Source organism: Leptonotus elevatus, chromosome 3, assembly GCF_054856555.1.
Source record: "Leptonotus elevatus isolate MCC_2025b chromosome 3, RoL_Lele_1.0, whole genome shotgun sequence".
Taxonomy (NCBI): Eukaryota; Metazoa; Chordata; class Actinopteri; order Syngnathiformes; family Syngnathidae; genus Leptonotus; species Leptonotus elevatus.
Genome location: NC_141241.1, coordinates 20,137,923 through 20,162,495, shown reverse-complemented (window position 1 = coordinate 20,162,495; position 24,573 = coordinate 20,137,923). Strand labels below are relative to the sequence as shown.

At 39.0% G+C, this 24,573-nt stretch overlaps 1 protein-coding gene across 1 annotated transcript; it reads right to left on the bottom strand.

Annotated features, from left to right (window-relative positions):
• Nucleotides 1-715: 715 nt before the first annotated feature.
• rbms1a (RNA binding motif, single stranded interacting protein 1a) lies at nt 716-20,919 on the bottom strand. The gene is made up of 14 exons (XM_086071689.1): nt 20,560-20,919; nt 16,954-17,096; nt 13,283-13,341; nt 11,148-11,239; nt 8,808-8,965; nt 8,054-8,133; nt 7,875-7,975; nt 7,559-7,608; nt 7,388-7,478; nt 5,659-5,709; nt 4,091-4,192; nt 3,783-3,851; nt 3,249-3,317; nt 716-1,002 (listed from the first exon to the last, which is right to left on the bottom strand). Exons 1-13 carry the CDS (start codon nt 20,608-20,610, stop codon nt 3,255-3,257), a joined length of 1,110 nt encoding a protein of 369 aa, XP_085927815.1. The 5' UTR covers nt 20,611-20,919; the 3' UTR covers nt 716-1,002; nt 3,249-3,254.
• Between the last annotated feature and the right edge of the window lie 3,654 nt (nt 20,920-24,573).

Here is a 24,573-nt window from a genome sequence, read left to right as displayed (position 1 = left end):
AACGCTGCGAGTGGGAGGAGACATAACGCTTGAAGTCCTAGTTGGCCAGCTCCCGAGCGTGGCTTTTGTTCTGCTTCATCCACTCTGGTGCAAAAAAAGGGCTTTACCTGCAAACCCAACCACACCGGCAGACTCAGAACCATGAGGTAGATCACCGGTCAAACTGACCATGAGAGGAAATAAAACAAAAAACAAGACAAACAAATCACATCTAAAAGATGCCAATTCTGTGTCGCTTCCAAAAAGCACAGCTCTTGCTTGATGATTTTTTTTGACAGTTAATTAAAAAAAAAAGAAAAGAGGAGAAAAATGAGAATTACACTGTTTGAGTTTGTCACTATTTTTCCCCTTTCCCCCCTTCAGTATTGCAGTGGGACTCTCATTATTGCTACCAGAAGACTAGATAGCGACATACTTCCTGTGTGGAATCAATCAGACGGAAATATGATGGAAAATATGACACCTGATCAAGTTCTATGAGAGACGTTGGAAGATGGTGGGAAGGAAGGCACCTTTTCCGAGAATAAATTCATGACATGGTCACTTCTTTCAAGCACGTGATTCTGTGACAATTGTGAAATCCAACACTTTTTTTTTTAACTTTAAAAGTCAGTGCAAACAAGGTTTTGCAATGGGGGAAGTAACTATAAAGTCATAAAAACCTAAAGAGGGGGAAAACATCGCAATCTCATGCATGTAAAATCATATACTGTGGATAATGGGGTGGGGGTGGGTTGGGGTGGTGTCCTCTGGAATTTGAGAATCCTTCTTGAAAAAAGAGAAAATCTTGAAGAGCATGTTGTTGTTTTTTATCAAAATAAATCTTTTTTTTTTGTGATTAGCCAACTGCTTGAGTGCATTTTCACTGTCCTCGTTTTCCAACACAAGCATAAGGGCTGTGCAAAAAAGTTTGTGTCTGGTCCAATCAGAGAGGGCTGCTCGTTTGGTGATGTCATCAGCCCACTTCCACCAACCCTCTGGCTCGCTGAGTGATCGCTGAGCCTAAAAACACAAATAACATAAAGAAGCAGGTGACAGATCTGAAGTAAGGTTGCACTCAATTTTTTATTAGAAGTTAAACTGGGGAAGTTTGGAAATTGAGCAAATTCGAAACTTTGTATGGGAAATTATGGAAAATAACTGGAAATTGAAGGCAATTCAAAGGAAAGGTATCATTATCATTTGAAAGATTAAAAACAAATTGTCGTACATGTAAAATGAGGCTTCAGGATTGTAAAAATCAAGCCATTTTCTCCACTCTCAAATCCTGCGGCGGTGTCGGCTGAATGCGCTGAAGCAACGCCCTCTTCCACTGTCAACTAGTCAAATACAGTCTCTATAACTTGGAAAAATGGATGCTACTTCATCAAACATCTTTCTTATGCCTACGCAGAGCCCAACCGATATAGATTTGTATTTTTTTAGGCAAATTTCAATTGGCAGGCTAAAATTCATATGACCGATAAATCTGCAGATTAATTTGTTTTAAATATAAAAAATAAAATATAAAAAAAATATATAAAAAAAAAATATATATATATATATATAAAATAACTTTTATTTTTACCATTTATAACAATAAAGACAATTTTATAATGCTTTATTATTTACAACAGAGAGAATTTTTTATATATATATATATATATATATATATATATATATATATATACACATACATACACACACACATATATATATACTGCATATACATACATACATACATACATACATACTGCATATACATACATACATACACATACTGCATATACATACATACATACATACACGCACACACTAGTGATGCATATTGTGGAATATTCGGCCACTGAAAATTTTTGGGCGAAAATGGCTATTTTCGGCATTCGGCTGAAATAAAATTAAAGCCAAAAGAATATGGCCGAAATAGAATTCTGTTTGAATTAAACAGCGAACGCAGGGGTGAGTGTATATATATTTTTTTAATTTTTTTTATTAAATGCTTTACTTTAATGCATGTAATTATGTTATTGCTCAAACACAACATGTGCTACCTTAACATAGCCAGCCGCTGTCACGCTTAAGGATAATCTATGGTCAAAATTAATCGTGCGATTAATCTGCGTTTATTTATGATTAATGCAAAAAAAAAAAATTGGTTAACTTGACAGCACTAATATATATATATATATATATATATATATATATATATATGCAGGCTGTCACTTCAGACATTTCAAATTTTATTGACATCATTCTTCCACCTTCTCTCCATGATGTGCGCACACTCATGGCTGACAGTGAGGCGCTCTAAAACAGACATGCCAGCCCAAAGCCCCGGTCCACACACTGGAATCAAGTTTGACTTAAAAATAATATTTTTTCCTTCTCTTTGCTATTCTGCCTTTCTCTACATGACGTGCGTGCACTCCCAGCCAACAACAAGGCACTAGTTATGGAAAATAATTATTTAACATGTATTAGCATACGTTTATATTGTATTGAGGACTCCTGCATTTTATTTAACAATGGACTTTTCACTTCTTGTACATGAAGCAATATCGAAGTGATCTTGACTGATAAGCCTGCTCGGGACAGAGTGCTTGCTTTCCTGTCTAGCTGATCCTCCCTTTCTCTTCCCCAAAACCCCTAACCAGGCAGCATAAAGAATCTTCCCATGCGGCACACTCTCTCACAGACCACTATCTTGTAGACTTCTCTGTTAGGCTTGTGTATATTTGAAGCTTCAAATATAAAGAAACCCAAATGACAAATTGTTTTCCAGACTGTTTCATACATCTCGCCTAACTACTGAAAATTTCACAACACACTCTAAAGCGGCCACACCAATGAACAGCAGATAATTTCTTCAAAACCATTCCCAAAAGGCAGATTTTTTTTTTTTACCTCACCTTTTTCTTGTTTTTGTGCTCAGGCCGAAGCAGTATTTTTTGATGCCACTTTATGGCATCGTAGGTGCTCATTAAATGAGAGGAAACGCTTCATTCAATCAAGCCCATCGCCTTGTCTAATAGAATGTCTCATAGAAAATGTTTGACGCCATCTTGTGGCATCTACAGGCAATTATTCATGGGTTTTTGCTAATTGTGGCAGTGCTTAGTCCCTATCCCATGTAAATAATATTGTATTTGTAACAACAATGATAAGTAGCACGTTTTATATAGCTTTTGTATTGGTTCTTAGTATGCCTCAGTGTCAGGTGACAAAAAAATGAACATTAAATACTGGAAAACATGAGTCAGAATGAGTACCTGTGGTTACTTGCTGAGTTGACTGTAAGGGGACGAGTTGTTGGAAGAATCCACTTGTGTGGCGCTTTCCTGAAAAGCAAATGGACAATGTGGGGTATTTATTTCATTTTCATGTTTTTTGTTGTCGTTTTTTTTTTACAGTATACAGAGAAGTCCAAAAGTCATGTGGCGTTTCACATTATTTGTTAGCATGAAGGTAGCAGACATTATTTACTGTAGATTAAATCACTTTTATATGATTTGTTTGAACATTTTGGTACTATAGTACGAATATACTATGGTGAAACTGCTTTTGTTTTACATGTAATTTTCAATGTAAACTTTTAAAACAGCATTTAGCATTCAAATGAACGGTGATTCAGTGTATTATTATTACGGATCATATGGAGAGCGGTTTCCAATGCCTTAGTTTGTTCTTTTAGCTAAATGGTAAGCCATTGAGTGATTGATAAAAAAACACGAATGTGTTCAGGTAGAAGCTGATGGTTTAGCTCGGATAATCTGCAGAATGCCATAAATGTAAAGTGAACCTACCGGTGCTGCCGGCAGAGGAGGATACTGCGGCATGTAAGCACCTTGGACCCCGGGGTTGGCCGCGATATACTGTGAAACAAAAGAAACACTGTTAGATCTTGAACTTGTCAGTCATGCAGGAAGTCATGAAGAATACTCGAGAATCAGTGGCAGGAAGTAGCAAAGTACAAATACTCTGTTAATGCAGAATTTGTATCAGTACTCTACTCGATTATGTATTTCTCTGAAGACGTACTTTAAAGTCACAATATTTACAAACAAATGTGAGTGTGACTACGTTTGCCACCACTGTCCAGAATTCAACTCACTGCTCCAGTGTTTCCTAGGGACAGCTGACCCATTTGCTGAGTAATCATAGTCGAGGGGTGCAGTGACATGGTTGGATCCACAGAGGGAGACATCACTGGGGCCTGCAAAGGACAGAAAGCAGCTGGCTTTCACCACAGATCACATGACAGAGTTCCTCCAATGAAATCGACTCATGTAAAAAAAAAAAAAAGAAGGTGAATAGAACATGCAACAATGGCAGCAGGCGGCTTCTGTTAAAAAGAGCATGTACAGTATCGAGTACAATGGGGCTTATTCAGCTAAACCTGTTGTCAAGAAAGACATTTGAGCATGTATTCCATATCCTTGATATCCAGCTTAATGTACTAGTACAGTTCTTTTCTTCAAGAGTAAGACAAATTAGCACGTGTTGGCCAACGGTCTTACTTATCCCTTGTATGACAACTAGCCTACGTCGCTAACGAGACAACATTGCACACGACATTTTCACACTACTAGTGCTGCCACTGAAGTGCTAGATGCTAAGCAAAATTTTATAACATCAGAACTAGTACTAGTAGTATCTCTAGTAGTTTACTAGTAAGTTTTAGTCATTCTACTGGTGCACTGAATTGAAAAAGAGCGTACCAGTACATCATGGACCTTTAGCTGGATATCAAGAATGTCAAATTAATGCTCAAAGGACTTTCAAAAAGCTTCAATTTATACCCTACTACTACTACTGTTTGCATACTAGTAGGCCAAAACTTGACACTAATAGTGATTTACATATCAAGGATATGGAATAAATGCTCCAACAGCTTTCCATAGCGTGGCCTTTAGGGAATTGCACATTTCCCAGTAAAGTGACGGGGGAGGGGCGAATCTGCAGAGACACTTGCTCCATTGCAAACCATCTGTTGGACGAGGCAAAGAGTCACAAGACGGTTGCTGCTTCAGGCATTTCCTGCTGGATCCAGAGTGAGGGAAGGCTGCTGGAGGGCTTCACAGTCTTCCTACTTGTTCCATTTCTCTCTCACTCGCACACTACACACATGCACATGCACACTTGGAACATGTAAATAAATGAATGTTGTGCGTTCTTTGATCAACGTAACTATGAGGAATTTTGTAACTAGTACTAGTATGATTAACTACTAGTACACTGTATTGACTGGTCGTAAAACATTATTAAAATACTATGGTAGTAGGACTAGTGAAGCAAAACTGCACTTGATAACAAGCGTGCTACTCGTACCTACAAGTGTCGTATATAATTATTCTAGTTAACATCTAGCACTTGTCAAATAGGCACAGTTTTGTCTCACTAGTAACTAGTAGTGTCCTTGTAGTTTGCAGTCAATACAGTAGTGGAAAAAACACAACTAGTAAGACAGACTAGTAGATGGACCTTCAGCTGGCTAACAAGCATACGGCATAAATATTAAAAAGCCTTCCAAGTCCTGCTGTATTTAGGGGAAGTTGCTGTTTTAACCGTGTCAGCAGAACAGGCTGAATTAAAGTAATGAGTTAGTGTCTTGTAGCTGTGGCTGAGGCACACACCCATTTCCTGCACACTCACACAGTTGGTAAATGCATGTTGTCTTACCGGGTGCTGCATGATATACGGCTGATGTGCCACCCAGGAGTGACTCTGAACCTTTGGGGAAAAACAGGACAGGAACAGTCAGACGCAGAGCGGAGACAAGTACAGATTAACATGAATGCTACTGTCTATCACAAACATTTATTACGTGTATGCTGACGGACAAGAATTTGCTCAAACTCAATAGTGTGCAATCCCCCCCCAAAAGCACCATTGATCATATGTTAAATATCAATTTGAAGAGCAAAACATGCGTCTCATTCAGCACAGGTAAGCTATTACTTTTCTTGCACCTAATACTTATGAGTTATTACTGGATATACAGTAAGCTAATTATTAGCCCTGACATTCTCGACAGTAGTGAGTGTATACCCCAATAAGTATTCTTTTGTGAAAGTGTTTTGTTCAAGTGAGAGGAGGGTAGCAAGAAAATGAATTTCTGAAGATACAGTAAGTGAGCAAAATACAGCTGCGTGCTGAGCACAGCAGCGAGGAAAGCTAAGTTGAGCATGTGTACTTTCATTTTGTTATTTCTACCCATGTATCCTAATCCTATCCAAATACAGTAAACCTTGCTATATTGCGGTGTATCGTTCACGCCCCGCTAAATCGGGAAGCAGTGAGATCTACTAGAAGACGTGCAGTGTAATGGAAAAAGACAATAACAACAAAAAGAAGCAAAGAGAGTCTGCAAATGAACTCCAGTAATTGTTATTATTCCCACAGAGTAAAAAGAATGTATTTTGTATAAATTCCTGCCTCGTGCGTAAAAGTAGCAGGTGTTTGAAGGTTAATAATAATGACAGCAATACTCATTTCAATTAGCCCATCTATGGTGTTTCACAGTATATGTTAGCATTAAGCTAGTAGACCTCAATATGATGACATGAAATAGATTGGTTGAACATTTGGATGTTTAAATATACGATGTTTAATTCTCCTTTGATGTGACAGTTCTTTAATAAAATTCAATAAAAATAATTTGAAGCTGTGCGAGTGGGTTATCTTTTGGTTCTCTCAAAGTTATGTTTGAGGATAGTCTCCCATTTAAATAAACATTTGTTGGGTTTATTAGATTAAAATGAAGTAAAATCGTAATCGTCCTGAATGACTGAAAAAAATTGAGATTTAAGTTTTTGGGCCATATCGCCCAGCCCTAATTCTAAACTATCGTGTGTGTGGGTCTGGAACGATCCCCAGTAATACATAAGGATTCATTGTTTAACAATGTTGCAACCAAGTTAAATCCACTAAACAACAGCACTTTACAAATTGCAATTTTTAATTTATGTTAAAAATTATGACTAAAACAAGTAAATGCTAATACAATGCTAAAAGCGCAAAGGAGGGACAAGTAGCAAAGACACAGCACAGTTGCCATTGAAAGACACGGGTATGGCATGGTCAACATTTTCTTTGGAGTCAAGCCACCATCAGTTTTGACAGCGAGTTGCTGTAAAAACAGACTCCCAAGGGAAGTTGAGTATGATTAAGCGCAACGTGTCCTTGGAGAAAATGGTCCTTTTGACTACATAATTTGGGAGATTTCATGAGCTGTGCCCGGGAGAAGGAGCCAAATATAAAATTCAGTGCAATAAGTATAATGCTCGACCAACGTGGTGGCAAGAGTTCTCGGAAACAAATAACTTGTAGAACTGCCCTCATCTTAAATGCAACAAGAAGAAGAGTGAGGATTAACTCAATTATATTATGTCCTCTGAGTTGGCGATACCTGGTAAGCAGACAGAGGAGACATGTAGGGGGACATAGCCGGCTGCACGGTCATTATCCTGTTGGTCAATGGATATGGAGATGGATAGTACCTGGGTAGGAGAGACATCTCAAAATAAAGCTCTTGGATGGAAAAACTGCTAACATATGACATATGGTGCATGTGACTTACCCATTCTGCATAGCTGCTGAGGAGGGATCATAGGTCAGAGTCATTGCACCCTACAAAGAGGAAATTCACATTATGGAATATCAGGGTTATCGCTATTCACGTGCTGGAACATAATTGGATTTTGCCCATATTAAAATGCCATTTTTGTCATACATGTGGTTAGGAAGTGTGTGGTCGTATGTGGCCCACCCATAAAAAAAATAATTGTGATCCTCTTCAACATTTCAGTTACCCATACCTGGTCTAATCTATTAGCAAGTTAAATCTATTCATTCTGTTCATTTTGTTTACAGATAACATAAAAGCTGATGCATACTAGTCTCAGATCGCCTGTCTGTCCATTGGGAACAAATCCACCGTGAGCGTGTTTCTTCCTTTGACTGTCTGCAAACTTGCACAACAAGGGCTGAGAGGGAGCTGAGGGAAAAGGAGAGGAATATGGTTAAGAACAGCCATTTTCATCACCGCCTCCACAAAGGGGAACGGCTTTCATACCCAGCGCTCCGGAGGCGATCTTGATAAATTTCCCGTTGAAGTGTGAGATCACGGCATTGCACTGCTCGGTGGTGTCCATCCTGGTGGGAGAGGAGAGGGCGCGACAACAATGAAAAACAGACACTAACACTCGTACATTGTGGTAGCACAAAATTTTAAATTACATTACAGCGTTATCGTCATCGTCAAATTCACATCAAATTATTATTTATTTATTTTTTAGCAATGTGGGCGGTGAATTTGGCTCCATAGCCTTCAGTAGGGACTTACACGACTTAATCCACCTCTAATACCGCCACTATCACGTCGCAATTACTGAATCCATCAATGTTACAGGAAAAACGCAATATAACAGCACACAATTGTGATCATCTGGAGTCGTTCAGAATAAGCATTTATCAAATAGCATGACAAAAACGTTTACCGTAATAAAAAAACCATCACACACAACAGAGATGGTGATTATTAAACGTATTAATGTATGCAAATTGCTATAATCATGTTTTCCTATTCAAAATGAGCTGTTACAAGTTTTGCTCTGACTAAGCAATCGGTGGATGGGAAAATGTTGAAATCATTGAGGGCGATAACTTTGGAATTGTGAGGGAGAAATTGAAAACCGTTCGGCTAAACCAAGTATCTGGGCAGACGAGATTGACATCCATCCAACATCCAGCCATCAAATTTTGCAAACATAGTAGCAAGCACAACGCAATGTTTGAACTTTACTATTTCATTGGCTCTTCTGACTGACCTGGCAAAGCCCACACCCCGGCTGTTGCCACCATAGTCACGGAGGATGCGTGTGGAAACGACTTGGCCGAAAGGCTGCAGCATGTTCTCCAACTCTTTTTCATCCACAGACAGAGGCAGGTTGGAAATATAAAGATTTGTGGGGTCTTGTTCCTGTTGCTGCTTAGAAACAAGAAGACAGAGAAAAGGAAACTTGGTCAACATTTTAGTACAGAGGATCGTCGTCCGTAATATTCTTAAACAGCATTGTGCTATATCTGACACATAAAAAAAACAAAATAACAATGATAATTGTGCTGTGCTGTGCTGTCACAACTTTGTGTGTGTGCGTGTGCGTTTTATGGGTTTAACAGAATACGGGTAAATCTGAATTTAGTGTTGCATGCATTTAGTGCAGTTCCATATTGTGCCACAACATGCCAGGCGGCAGTGAGCTCTACTGGAAGACGTGCAGAATAATTAATTGGAAAAGAGCAGCAAAGAAAGCACCCAACAGTAATAGTAAAAAAAAAAAAAAATACAGTAAATACCTGTGTCAGTATTGTTTGTGTTGTTGCGCCACGGTTGTTTGAAGGTTTATAATTACCGCAATATATAAGCTAATTTAAAGGTAAGCTAATTTCTGTTGACCCATCTATGATATTTGTTGTTGTTATAGTAGTTTTGTAGTATTAGCTAGTTTATTTTCAGTAGATACAATTAAATGGTTTATTAAATAGTTTAGTTGACTAGTTTGGTGTTTAAATATAATGTAATGTAAAATTATCTTGTATGTTATGCTATATTTGTATGTAACGTAGCAGTTGTTTGAAAGTTTAGAATTACAGTAACATCAATGCTAATTTCCATTAGCCAAAGGCGTTTCACATTCTATGTTAACATGAGGCTAGCAAATGTTTCATAGTTTTTTGGTGTTTAAATATAAAATATTGAATTGTCTTTTGTTTAATGTGTCAAATAAATTAAAACAGAAGTGGCAAAGTTTAAAGCATGTGAGAGGGGTAAAAGCGAGCTAATTTCCATTAGCCCATCTAAGGCGTTTCACATTGTATGTTAGCATTAGGCAAGCAAATGTTTCGCAGTTGGAATTTTTTTGAACATTTTTGGTGTTTAAATATAAAATATTTAATTCTCTTTTGTTTAATGTGTCAAATTAAAATAGGAGTGACAACGTTTAAAGCATGTTAAAGGGGTACAAGGGAGTGGCATGACTCAGTGGTCATCTCCCAACCCAGAGGTTGAGGGTTCGATCCTGGGCCCTTGTGACCATGTTAAAGTGTCCTTGAGCAATAAACTGAACCCCCAGTTGCTCCTGAAGATACAACAAAATAGCTGGAAAAGCGCTATACATTTGCCATTAAAAATATATGGTCACCAATTTGTACCTATCCCACGTGGAACTGGAAGGTATTCCCTCCCGATGTCAATACATCTTTTGACAGTATGCTTAAACATGAAACATCTGGTGAAACACTGTAATAAGCGCCTCACGTGACCATAAACTGAAAGACACATCCATCTGCACTGCAGCAGCTCGGCGCCTCGTCGGCCTCCCTGAGAAACATCAGGAGGGCTGCGTATCCCAGCTACAGCGACGCACAAACTGCACTGTTTGTTCCCATCAGCTCCGCTACATCCAGGTCTTTAGAGAACAACCTTTCGCTAATTAACTCTTATCTGCGGATTCAAGCATATCAACACAGTCTGGGCTGCGGAAGTGGCATAAAGAAATGGTGAGAAAAGTACTTATAAGACCGAAAGAGAACAGTGGATGACTCACAGAGTGAATTATGCAGCTTTCCTGCTACCATGCAGATGCGACAACGCTTCTATGCATGAGCCCGTGAATCTCTCGCAATAGTAATAGTACAGTTAATTAAGCCTTTCTTGTCATTTTACAAACAGCTGTTTATCTACTTGTGATGAAATGATATTGACAAGATTAGAACAAATAAAGGAATATGAGAGGAAGTAAAACATTCAAGGAGATTGAATAAGATGAAAACTGAATATTGCATTTATATTCGCAACATTTAGGAGTTCGTGTGACATTTTTGTGAAGCTGTCGCACAAGCGTGGTGTGTGGCTGTGTGCAAGCTGGGGGTCTGGTATGCGACATAACTGACAGGTTACTTGGCAGAGGGAGACATGACATCTGGTTATACAGTGAAAGTAAATGAGGTCACGGGAAGAACAGCTTGTCAGCTGAGGTCATGTGACCAGTCTCATGTCATTCAGTAGTGCACACCACACATATTCAAAGAGGAAGTGCGGACAACCTTGTGGCAATGCAACGCAACATGAATGCACACACGCGCACACACACACACAAACTCCTCACCTTGGCCATCTGGGCTTGAATGCCGCTGGTTTTCAGAGCGTGCACGGCCTTCAAAGCAGCCGCTGGGCTGTCAAAGTCCACAAACCCGTAACCTGTAGTTGGCAGAGAAGTGCTGTGTTTACATCAACAGCCAATAAATGACAAGGAGAATCATAACACTGGCGTGGGGCCGAATTCTCGTACCTCTAAAATAGTCACTTTTCAGGGGACTCCCAAAAAAGTGTTTGTTCAACCATTGCATCATCTAGAGTAAACCATTTTCAACACTTTACAGTAGATTGGTGAATAATTTGTCAAATGAACACGCACGCATGGACTGGCCAATAGTTTTGATTAGTTAAAAATATATAAAATTTACCAAATTGTGATTTATGATTTACTGTCAAAAGTAGTTCAAACAGATTATGCATCATGATTTCATGATTCAATTCCCATTGACATTGGGCTTTTTCTGAAGTGTGGGGGCTGTATATTACAGAAGATTAATACCTGTGTGCAATTTGCGACGTTCTAAATTGTACGTAGGTATGAATGTCAGTGTAGTTGTTTTTTTCCATGTGTCCTGGCGTCCAGTTTATGTTGTACCCCACCACTCACCTAAAGTCAGCTGGGATGGGCTCCAGTATGCCCGTGTCCCTTGTGAGGGTAGGCGGGACAGAAAATGGACGGATGGAGTTTCACAAATAATTGAATATGTAAGATGCACTAATAGTCAATTATAGTAAAGTTTAAAGAATATATACACCGGTAAGTATTGTTAGCAGGGCTTGACCAAGTAACGGTCTGGCCGACCAACGGCATTCAAACAAAACGTTTTTTTTGTTATCTGCGTTGATTGTTAAGTTCAATACTAAACGACAAATTATTATAAAATGTTTAAATGTTCAGTCTGTAATTCATAATACATTTGTTGTTGTAAGCATCATTATATATATGTTTAACTATTTGGCTGACTAATCTGTTAATAATGGCTCATAAAAACCGCAACATTGATGCTAGCTTCGTTAACCCGTCTATGGCATTTTGCATTGCACGCTAGCATTGGGCTAGCGGACTTTGTAAGCTAAAGTTTGGGTGAATACGCAAAGTACAGATGTCTTTGCTTTGTGTTGATATCTTTTCATCTATTTTGAATAATTGTCCACTGCCACCATTTACACAAGGCAGCTTTATGTATACTGTACAGCACATTTTATACACAAGGCAACTCAATATGCTTCACAAATAAAACAGTTAAGACATTCAAAAGCAAAGAAACAAAAAGTAGCCTAACAAAATTATTAAAAATAATGTACAGTGACAACATTTAAAAGCATTTAAAACAACGTTAAAGACGTTCAAAAGCACAGCGAAAACAATACACCGTTTTCTAACAATACTAAAAGAACATACCGTGAAATTTATTTCAAAATTATTTAAAAGACCTATATCAAAAGTGCGGGGGGGAAGGGGGGGTATCATCTTTTATCGTGATTTAAAAGCATATAGTGGGGATCATTTCACTTCTTTTGGCAGCTTATTACGTTTGTGTGCAGCATAACAGTTAAATGCTGCTTCACAATGTTAGCTTTGAACTGTTGGCTCCTCTAATTGACCCAATTTACGGCTCGTAACTTGAAAACAGCCGAACGATGACCCCATATTCTACAAAAACTCATTGGTCGTGTCACTCATAAGAAGAGGTAATATAGGAGGTCAAAATAATCAAGGAGTTTGTCTACGGTAGGAGTCACTCTAGTAACAAGATAACATAACAAAATATACATTCAGGACATATACACAAATGCACATAGTACAGAGAGTCTCTAGCAATGCAAAGTGTGCACCAGTGCTACAATAAGAGGACATTCAACTGAATTGTGTAATTGATGCAGCGTGACAAAGCTCCAATACTGTACAGCACAGTTTGTGTAGGAGAAATTGACAGCTTCCCTAAAGGTTTATAATTGTCTGAGATGGTGGCAAACAAGCACCACATGAAACTCTTCAACTCACTTTAACATAGATCCTTGTCATTAAGGTTTTATATTCGACACGGCTTTAGCCTGGGCACAAAAACAGCTAAATCTGAGATGTAAAAAACTACAAGTCAACTGTTGAAGAAATGAATGGCAAGGTAATGAACTTTTACTGACCTTTACATTTATTGGTTGTCTTGTCCAGGATCGCCTTTGCCGACTGAATCTTGCCATACCTGCACACACAGCGTGCAGATGATGTTGTAAATAAATCACTTAAACCTTGTGTAAAATCAATACCAAAATAAAATCCTTTGTATCACTAGGCAGAAATGTTTTCCAAAGACCCGACCTTTTATTTCCACAACACAGTAAACCAATTGAACACTAATTAGCGAGAAATAAAGTGAATGTAATGATTCTACATCGTTCAGGCTTTGCTTGATCACAAACCTTAACCTGAAATGTGAAACAAATTGCATGCTGCTTGTTGACACACGCATGCAAAGAGGACTGAATGGTGAGCTGACATCACCATTCAGACCTTGTTGCTAAGAAAAAGCGCTTTCATTTCTGCTTTGTGCTGGCAAACAACATTGGGAGCATGAACAAAACAAGCGAAAAGGACACAAACAGCTGCTGCTGGTTACATGGATGAATGCCTCGCTCCATATGCTTGTGGGGAACGAGAGGAGACAAAACTCAGCTAATTATGGCATCTACCCCACTAACCACATGGATGGTGGTCCATAGGGCCAAGTGTTCTGTAGATACTGTGCTACTTTAGATATCAATACTTTATTTAGTTTGAGACAACGCAATGGCTGAGATGGGCTAATGTGATTACCGTGGATGCCCGGTGACATTTATAAACTCAGTCAGCTGCTAAGGTAAAACATGAGCGAAAGCACCGTGCAGTGTGTATGTGAATAACGGGCTTGTTTGCGTGTTTTGGTACAAGCAATGGATCAGTGAATTAGTTGTTGACAGATAATTAATATAATCAAACAATTTTTGAGCGGTAAAATGTGCCAAAGGCACTGATGTCGACTCTGGAGGTAAGCCTGGCCCGGAATCTTCATTTGACTAAGATGGAGGACCAAAAAAATGCCAAAATTAAAAAATAAATAAATAAATAAATAAATGTGAAAATAAAAATGGATATAAAAAATATCATTCAAAAAATTAAACACCAAAAAATAAATATAAAAATGGAAATAAAAACAACAAAAAATATATAAATAAATGACTAAATAAAAAAAGAAATTAAAAACAACAAGATCCAAAAAATAAATATACAAATAAATGTGGAAATAAAGACAAAAATTTATATATAAATGTCAATCAATAAATAAAAACGCTCTGCTATCGAATTTATTTCATGTTGCTGACCCTGTCAACATGAATTACATCATGACATTTTATTCAAATGAGGGGGCAGTCCTATGTGTGTCTTGTGTTGCAAACTTGTCTTTCAATGGTAGGATAAGCAGGTCAGAGAACAAGGATGTCTCGCTGGCTTGCATGGAGAGCTCCAGCAATGGACGACTGACTATCTTGCCCACTGTCACCACAACTTGCGGTTTGAGTTGCTCGACAACTTCACACAAGTTCCTGTAAACAACAAGGTTCATTGTTTCTTTCGTGTGTGTGAATTCTCCCTTGCTGTGGAACAGGCAGAGTCCGACATACAAACCCAATTCCCAAAAAGTTGGGACACTATACAAATTGTGAATAAAACTGAATGCAATCATGTGGAAGTGCCAAATTTCAATATTTTGTTCAGAATAGAACAAAGATGACAGGTCAAAAGTTGAGCTGAGAAAATGTATAATTTTAAGGGAAAAATATGTTGATTGTAAATTTCATGGTGCCAACAAATCTAAAAAATGTTGGGACAGGTAGCAATAACAGGCTGGAACAGTCAATTTCACTAAAAAATAACAGCTGGAAGACCAGTTACCACTAATGAGGTCCATTGGAAACTTGATTGGAGTATAAAAAGAGCTTCTCGGAGTGGCAGTGTCTCTCAAAAGCAAAGATGGGTAGAGAATCACCAATTTCTCCAATGTTGCGCAGAAAGATAGTGGACAAATATCAGAAAGGTGTTTACCAGCGAAAAATTGCAAAAAGGTTGAAGTAATCATCATCTACAGTGCATAACATCATCCAAAGATTCAAAGAATCTGGAACAATCTATGTGTGTAAGGGTCAAGGCCGAAAAGTCATACTGGATGCCCATGATCTTCGGGCACCGCAAACAGGAATGCTTACTGTAAGGGAAATCACAGAAAGGCCTCAGCAATACTTCCAGAAAACATTGTGGGTGAACACAATCCACCGTGCCAGCCACCGTTGCCAGATGAAACTCTACAGTACAAAGAAGAAGCCATTTCTAAAGCAGACCAAGAAGCGCAGGCGTTTCTCTGGGCCAGGGGTCATTTAAAATAGAGTGTGGCAAAGTGGAAACCTGTATTGTGGTCAGACGAATCACGATTGGAAGTTCTTTGTGGAAAACTGGGGCGCTATATCATACTGACTAAAGAGGACAAGGACAACCCAAGTTGTTATCAGCACTCAGTTTATAAGCCTGCATCTGTGATGGTATAGGGTTGCATCAGTGCGTGTGGCATGGGCAGCTTCCACATCTAGAAAGGCATCGTCAATGCAGAAAGGTATATTCCGATTGGAGAACAACATATGCTCCCATCCAGGCATCATCACTTTCAGAGAGGATCTTGCATTTCTCAACACGATAACGCCAGACCACATGCAGCACCAATTACAACATCATGGCTGCGTAGGAAAAGGATGCGGGTATTGAAATGGCCAGCCTGCAGGCCGCTTCTTTCCCTTCTAGAGCACATTTGGCGCATCATAAAGGGGAAGGTGCAACAAAGAAAGCCCAAAACAGTTGAACAGTTAGAGAGACGCGTGTTAGATAAGAATGGGACAGCATTCCTATTTGTAAACTTGAGAAACTTGTCTCCTCGATCCCCAGACGTTTGCAGACTGTTGTAAGAAGAAGACGGGATGCCTCACAGTGGTGAAAATGGCCTTGTCCCAAATTTTTTGACATTTGTTGACACCATAAAATTTTAAATCAACATAGTTTTCCCATAAAATTAGAAATTTTCTCAGTTTAAACTTTTGACCTGTCATCTTTGTTCTATTCTGAACAAAATATTGAAATTTGGCACTTCCACATAATTGCATTCAGTTTTTATTCACAATTTGTATAGTGGCCCAACTTTTGTCGATCAACCAGGCGAATAGTTCAACCCAAGACACCCTTAGGACCGCCCTCTCATTTGAATAACATTTCATGACGCATTTAATGCTGACAGCGTCTGTAGCATGAAATAAATAAATAAATATGAGAGGAGTGCGTTTTTTATATTTATTGATTAACATTTAATTATATTTATATATTTATATTTATTTCCACATTTATTTTTATATTTATTTGTATTATTTGAATCAGTTTTTTTTATGTTTACTTTTATTATATATATGTGTGTGTCTATAATTTGTATTTATTTATTTTTATTTTTTTTATATTAAATTTTGGAATTTTATTTTTTATTTTCACTTTTACTTTTTTATTTTGGAATTTTTGGTCCTCAATAAAAACGTACTCCAGAGCTGCTCGGTGTCCACATTTCCTGTGTAGAAAGCCTTGACAGAACGTCAGAAATGTGGGGGACCCCCATCAGAATGTGACAGGCCAGGAGAGAACGTACTGGTATATGTGGTAAACCAACTGTGAGAAAATTTAGCCAGGCTTAAATACGGTAAAAAAATAGACAAAATCCCACCCCACACCAAGTATACATTCTTGCACTCACTGGTGGCAGAGTTTGACCAGGTCCAGGTCGGTGGTGGCGGGTGGGAGGCCTCGGATGTACAGGTTGGTCTTGCTGAGCTGCTCCAGGCCCGTGCTGCTGCTGTTGCTGCTGCTGCTGGGACTGGACGGAGTCATGGGGTACGACTGCACACAAGGAGGGCCACTGTTATCGAGAGGTTACGGGAGCGCCATAATCAAATTTATATTATGGTCAACTGTTATCACAAGGAACTCTCTTCTGTAATGGATAAAAAACATTGGAAAATACAGAGAGAAGGTTCAAATTGTGCACGCATTCCACATTAATGCCTCATGTTTTTCATCATTCTTAACAGGGCTTCAGAGTCTCGCTAACTTTTGGGCATTTTCTTGTGGGCTGGAGAACAGTGCGGTTTTAAATACCAATGTAGTTCAACATTTAAGTTGCTATAAAAACATGGACTGGGTTACATATCCACTATGTAGTACAGTATGTAGTGCTGTTCAAATGTGCCATGAGCAAGAGTTAGCGCCTGTCAGTAGTGCCCTCAACATATTCCATATTGCATTGTGGGGGAAAAAAGTCAACAATGATTAAGAGCTTAAATACATCCCATCAGACAGAGAATGATTTTCCCCTTCGTTTTCCGGGGTATTGTTTGATTTTGGCCACAAGATATATTCATGGGTTGTGGCGTGAAAATCTCTTTAATACAAATAGAGCAGCACATCACAACACAGACGGACTCAAACTAAAGTGCTTTGTTTGTATCAATTTTGTCAAATGCGCACAGCTGAAACCATTATAATGTTATTATAATTTATGTGCTCAATATACTGTACTGTATATTACAGAAGTGCCATCAGCCGACTTTGATCAGGCACGCTATAATTATTTGACAAAAATGATGTGCTTTAACCATGCGCGAGATGTTTTCCAAAATTGAATTTGATTTCACTGATGTGATGAATGAATTATAGTCTGCTATACAAAAACAGTTATATACTGTCTTTGGAGCAGGCAATGAGTGAACGATTCTGAACACAGCAATGTTCTTGTAATGCACAGGTTTCAAACTCAAGGCCTGGCCTGCCGCATCACTATAGGGCCATTGCACTCAGAGCGGCGAAACTGAAAGGTGTTTTTAGCTGTGTTTTGGGTCATTATCCTGTTCCAAGAACTGCGACTCAGGCCAACCTTTCAGACGCTGGGCACCACATTTCTCTCTAGAATACCTTGATAGTCTGGAGATCAATTACATTGTATCCTGCACACATTCAAGACAACCTTGTGCCAGATGAAGCAAAGCAGGACACGTGAACAAAACAGAGCCTCATCCATGTTTCACCGTATGGACAGTGTTGTTTTCTTGGTATGCTTCATTTTTGCATCTGTGATCAGAGAGATGACGTGCCTTCCCAATCCCATTCCCAAAAAGTTCCAGTTTTGACTCATCTGTCCATCTTAGAAGCTTTGTGGCTTCTCAACATGCAGCTTGGCATTTTTTTTTTAATGATTTTGTTTCAAAAGAGATGTCCTTCGTGGTTGTCTCCCATGAAGTCCACTTTGGCTCAACAACAATGCAAGACTCTTTGTGGTTCACTTTTCTGCCACAAATACAAACTGAAATTATAGATATATTTAGGTATTATTGTAACACACAATATCTATACTAAACTGGTACAGTGTACATGAAACAAAAGGTCAATTTTGTTGTGAAAGATCATGTGGATATAACATGGCATTTTTGGATTGGCCATTCCATGTTCACGCCATGATGTAAAACCGTTTACTTGCAATTCAAACTAGTTGCCAGTGGTCAGCCTCTCATGAAAACTGGTTGCATAACTACACACACTGTGCAACAATTCAGTCAACTAGACCAAATCAGGTGTGTTGACTTCAGTTTCCTTGCTAAAAAAATCTGTACCAAAATTGCATATCATCTTCACTTTGAATAACTTTGAGCTGTTACAAGTATTTTCTGTTACGAAACCCCCCTTTTTTTAAACAGTTGAACGGACTATTTTAATTGACTTCTAGTTGTCAAATCAATTAGCTTTGTACAGAAATATTATGATGAGGGTGACGATAAAGTTAGTGTGAACCTGCTACGAATAGCAAATATCTGCTCGTAATTGACACCTGCCTACAAATCCCACAAGATGGCGGCAAAGCACTTTTTGTAAACCAACAAGAAAGTGACTTGGCTAAATGAAGTTCTTACCCTCATACCAACATAGTTGCTTGGCACCAAGATGCCACAAGATGGCATCAGAGCAATGTTTTTACTCTCGACCAGGGGTGGCCAATTTTGGTCCTCGAGAGCCATTATCCAGCATGTTTTCCATGTCTCCCTCCTTCAGCGCAGCTGAATCTAATGATCAGCTCATCAGCAAGATGAGCAGAAGCCTGATAACGATCCTGATCGTGAATCAGGTGTGTTAGTGGAAAGAAACATGGAAAACAGGCTGGATAGTGGAAGAGGACTAAATTTTGCCACCCCTGCTCCAGACACAAATTTGGCCTGAGCACAAATAGATATTTGCCCGCAAATAAGACAGCGGTTCTCTCCCAAAACAAAAACAAAAAATCCTGAATTATTTTTTTTTCTTTCATTCTCATGAGACAAAGCAGCACATAACTGTCCTCCCAAGCATTTCCTTCCCTTTACTCATCCTTTAAAATAGCTCCCAGCCAGCCCAAAGCCTTCCCAGATCAGTTCAAACACAAAAGCATGGCAGCATTGTGCCATCTGTCCGTAACCAAAGGACAATCCACTTCAAGACCCACAGCTATGGATATCACCACAGTCATGCCAAGCCCAAACACAGAGATATTCTTACCCAGTCATGTGATGGTTTAATGTTCATGAAGGATACTTTTACAGAATGTTGAGTTGCGGCAGGAACATCTGTTCATCCTTCAAGTAAAGGCCCTTTTTTATGTTGGCATGCAATTACATTACTGTACTACTACACTATTTTTTGGGAGCATCAAAGAGAGCGGCTACAATGAGACACAAGCAGAAGAGGGTACGGAAAAAAATCCCACACTGACTCACCTTGACTGAATCAATTGACTATCATTTGATGGATTCACAAATGGATACTTGAAGGTGGATATCAATGTGCTGGAATAATTCACTCCATCGGCTCGGCTGTGCTCATATTTCAACCACGAGAGGCCATAAAAACTCCTGCACCCTGCATCAATCTTCCATCTCAATCAGAAGGCGTGACTGGAAGCCAAGAGGCCTTCCGATTCCCCCCCTTTATGTTCACCTGAGAGGTCGAAATGAAGGGTGCACACTGCCAAGAGCACCCCCCTGAATTCAGTCAGAATGTATGAAGCCAGAAAAAAAGAGGACTACAGTAACCATGGTGCATGTTTAGCAGAGTGGCTGGCCAAACAAGGTTATATGGACACAATTAAAGCCTCTCGCAGATGGTTTCATCCCCATCCTGACAAGTCGCCTCTGTTGTTATTCATCCTTTGCGATTGAAGGCTGTTTACTTGGACTATTGCAAACCAAACACACAGCGGAAGGGCTTCCCAATGTCATTTCAGGCTCGGGTTTATTTGAAAAGTGACAGCAAAAGTAGAAAGCAAAACACAATGGCCTACCTGCTTGCGAGTGGCAGCTTTCAGTGGGTTGCCTGTGTTAGCAAAGATCATCCTGGAGGTTGGAGAAATTCGATTTCCTGACAAGATCTCCCCCCTCTAAAAATAAAAATTGAAAAAAAATTAAAATCGCAGATCCAATGAAAAGGTCGGAAGCGGTGTGTAAGGCTCGAAAATAAACCGTCTAGTTAAAACAACGGCATACTGATCGGGTTGGTTTAGTTGAATAAAGCATGTGTACTCTCTCTTTTGCTTTGGTAGTGACACATTTATCCAGTTAGCTCAGTTTGTTGTACACCAGCGTATCGAGCGAGCCTCCGGTTCGGTTCATTGATCTACGACGTCCTGGTGCAGACCGCTCGCCAGTCCCACCTACTACGGACCAAACCATCCCTCGCATTTGGGGGGTGTTTGGCGTCAATTCGACTGTGTTGCCTTCCCGTAAAATACCTACATTTGACGTTTAACAGCGTGTATTGTCGCGCGATGGTAGATACATTCCTCGGGGTGATTTAAAAAGCAAGATAAAGTATTTGTTAGGGTTTACTTTATCGTTGTGCGGAACACTTGCCGCCTTTCGTGTTGGTGCCGTCCGTACATACCAAGCATTCTTCACCCCCACCTCCCCCAACCACACTCACACACACACAGACACACACAACTACACGCACACACACGTACACGCATAAACACGCGCGCACGCAACCACACACTACCACACACACTTCCTCTTCCTACCCTTCCCCCCATCCCACACACTACATGTCAGAGAATCAGGATGTAATGAAATATAAGCAGGCACTGGCCTGGACAGGAGGTCACACTATCCCAGTAAATAAATAAATATATAAATATATATTTTTTAAAGCTATAAAGAGCCAAGAATACATATCATCTAAAGCACTATTTTATTATACTTCCCGCTTTATGCAAATCTCTCTCTCTCTCTCTCTCTCTCTCTCTCTCTCTCTCTCTCTCTCTCTCTCTCTCTCTCTCTCTCTCTCTCTCTCTCTCTCTCTCTCTCTCTCGCTCTCTCTCTCTCTCTCTCTCTCTCTCTCTTCATCATCCATCATTATCCATCCATCCATCCATCCATCTATCTATCTATCTATCTATCTATCTATCTATCTATCTATCTATCTATCTGTCTATCTATCTATCTATCTATCTATCTATCTATCTATCTATCTATCTATCTATCTATCTACCCATCCATCTTTTAACTGAGTCACATGACATGACACCAGGGAGGGAAAATGGCTAATTGGGCCCAATTTAGACATTTTCACTTTGGGGTATACTCACATTTGTTGCCAGGAATATAGACAGTACTGCCTGTATGTTCAGTTATTTTGAGGCGACAGCAAATTTACAATATATTTACATTTTTACGTAATTTACATCGTAGCAAATTGTCATTTCTTCATGTCTGTTCCATATAATGATATACAATAATGACATATTTACTCAAATCTAAGGGGTGTGCCAATTTTGTGCTCATCCATCCATACTGCAGTTTTCTATCCATCTACAATCCATCCATCAGCTATCTGAATGTAACCAATTGTGTATACTGTGCAAAGCTTCTATCTTTCAGATATGGCCTACATTGTATGCATATTATAAAGATTTAATGAACAGTGTTGAAGAAAATATGGACTCATTTCTGAATGTATAAACAAGAATTACAACTGCTGCTTTTACTTGATTGATCTGCGTATTTGTGCAATTGAATGCCACAATGTGAACAAAGCATTTCGGAATTATCTTTATTGAAAGTACAAATACTTGGTTGGTGTGTATTCAAGCCGATTGTTAGGTTTCTGTAACTGGGTAATTCATTTTCTGATGACTTTTAACTTACATTCCCTATTTAAAAACAGACACCTGTACTTTCTACTCATTTTGTCAGAATAGTTTCATGACGACATTATGTAAAATAGCAATCAATAAACAGAATTAAAGTCAACCATTGTTTAGATTTTTGATTGATTGTTTACTGAGATTTAGGGCATTAATCAAGATGGAGGATGGTGAACAGTTTGGAGTGATTACAAGCAGGCTCATGCTTCGTTCAAGAAATGATTTCAAGTTGTTTGTTAGTGATGGTCTAACTCTGAAGGGACCTTGGTGATCTCCTCTGTTTGACCCTTTATGACCATCACACCGCCTGGACCAACTAAAGCTAAGTGGTTGTGACCATTACATCATGCACTCAAAAACAGCAAACCAACTATGGGTTAAAAATAGACCGATCCTCTACTTGGGTCAATTTGACCCAACTTTGAGTCAAGAAATGGGTCTTTTAGTGTAAAACAACTCATAAATATTGGTCAGATCCTTTACTTGGGTCAAACAAATTGGGTCATTTTGTGTAAAACAACCCAGAAAGTTGGGTTAAATTGACCCATAAAGTGGATTGGTCGATTTTTGATCCATAATCGGGTTACTTTTGACCCAACTGTTTATCGAGTGTGCCCAAGTCCCAATCAATCCAAAAGTTAAATCAGCTCTTGCCTCTTATAATCGATATAAGTGGACAGTGACTCTCATTTGAAATAAGTCTTCAATTTTTACACATTTATGATCTGTCAGATAACCTCCCAGGGAATGTAATTTTACAACAATCTACACTCGAGAAACAGCAATAGCCCTTCAGGATAGAATAGCCTATTTGTGAAGAATTCTCATTTCATGGTCGCATAGGCCAAAGTAGCGCATAGGTCTTTGCGGCGATTTAAAATGTAAACCCAAATCATCTGTGCGTAGGGAAGCTTTTCAAAGCATCACATTTCTCTCCCTTCTCTCTGCTGGTTGGTGGGATTACGGCTTCATGCTGGTGTCATGTTACAAGCTTCTCGTGTTCCTCGAAAGCGGCACTCTTTCCAAATCAAATAATCAGCTGCAGCAGTCTTTGTTTAGATGATTCCTTATTCTTGTAATGGATTACAAATGTTCATTTAGTGACAGGGGAGGGCCCCATGTGGTTTCGATGCACTTCTTTTACACATAAAAGACATCGATGTCACGTCTCTTCCTCCATTGTGCCGGTTCAAATGGGATATACGGCCAATAGGTCAAATGATCGGCCTAATTTGGTGTCTTCAACAAAAAGCTTGTAAAAATGACTTCCTCGCTGAGCAATGACATGAATAGGTTTTGAACTGAATAAATGGCAAACTGTCAACCAATCGTGTGCAGAGCTGAATTGAATGAGGTAACACAGTCAGCAATAATGATTCAGCAAACACTTTGCTTGTTTCCTGCATTGTCTTGACACTGATCAATGTATTGCCAACACCTGTTCAATACATGGTGAATGCACATTTTTTTACGAGATCTATTTGAAAAAGCATCTGTGGGGGGTTGTATGGAAAGCATTTATTTGATATCCTTGATATACTTCTTAATCTTAACGTCCATGGACCTGCTCTAGCACACTCTTTATCCTCACTTAAATCAGTACGAGTTGAGCCTAATAGTGTTAAACTTTCTTTAGTTTTGAAGAAAGTTTTAAACATGTACTTCTAGGCCAAAAGTGGAACTAGCAGTGGAAAATAAATTTCCAGTTACGCACAGTACTCGACTAATGTGCCCTAGTGTTTCTACTAGTGCACTGGATTGTCTTACTAGTAATACTACTGTACTGCAAAGCTATCCAATATTCTGTTCAAATGACTGTTTGACCATTTATTCAATGTTCTTGAAATCCATCTTTAAGTTCATGTTCATGTTCATGTTCACTAGTATGCTACTTGTTTCTTGGCAGGTAACACTGCACTCCTTGCCGATGTAAAAACACCCCCCCCCCCACCCCCCAAAAAAAGACCAACTTATCAGCCTTGGTCAGTGCATATGGAGGATCAAAACTACCAAAATTCTAAATAAACAAATAAACAAATGACTAAAAGTGAAAATAAAAACGGATATAAAAAATATAAATAAAAAAAAATATATATATAAATGGAAATAAAAAATCGATTCTGCAATATATCGCAATATTACAGCACGCAATTC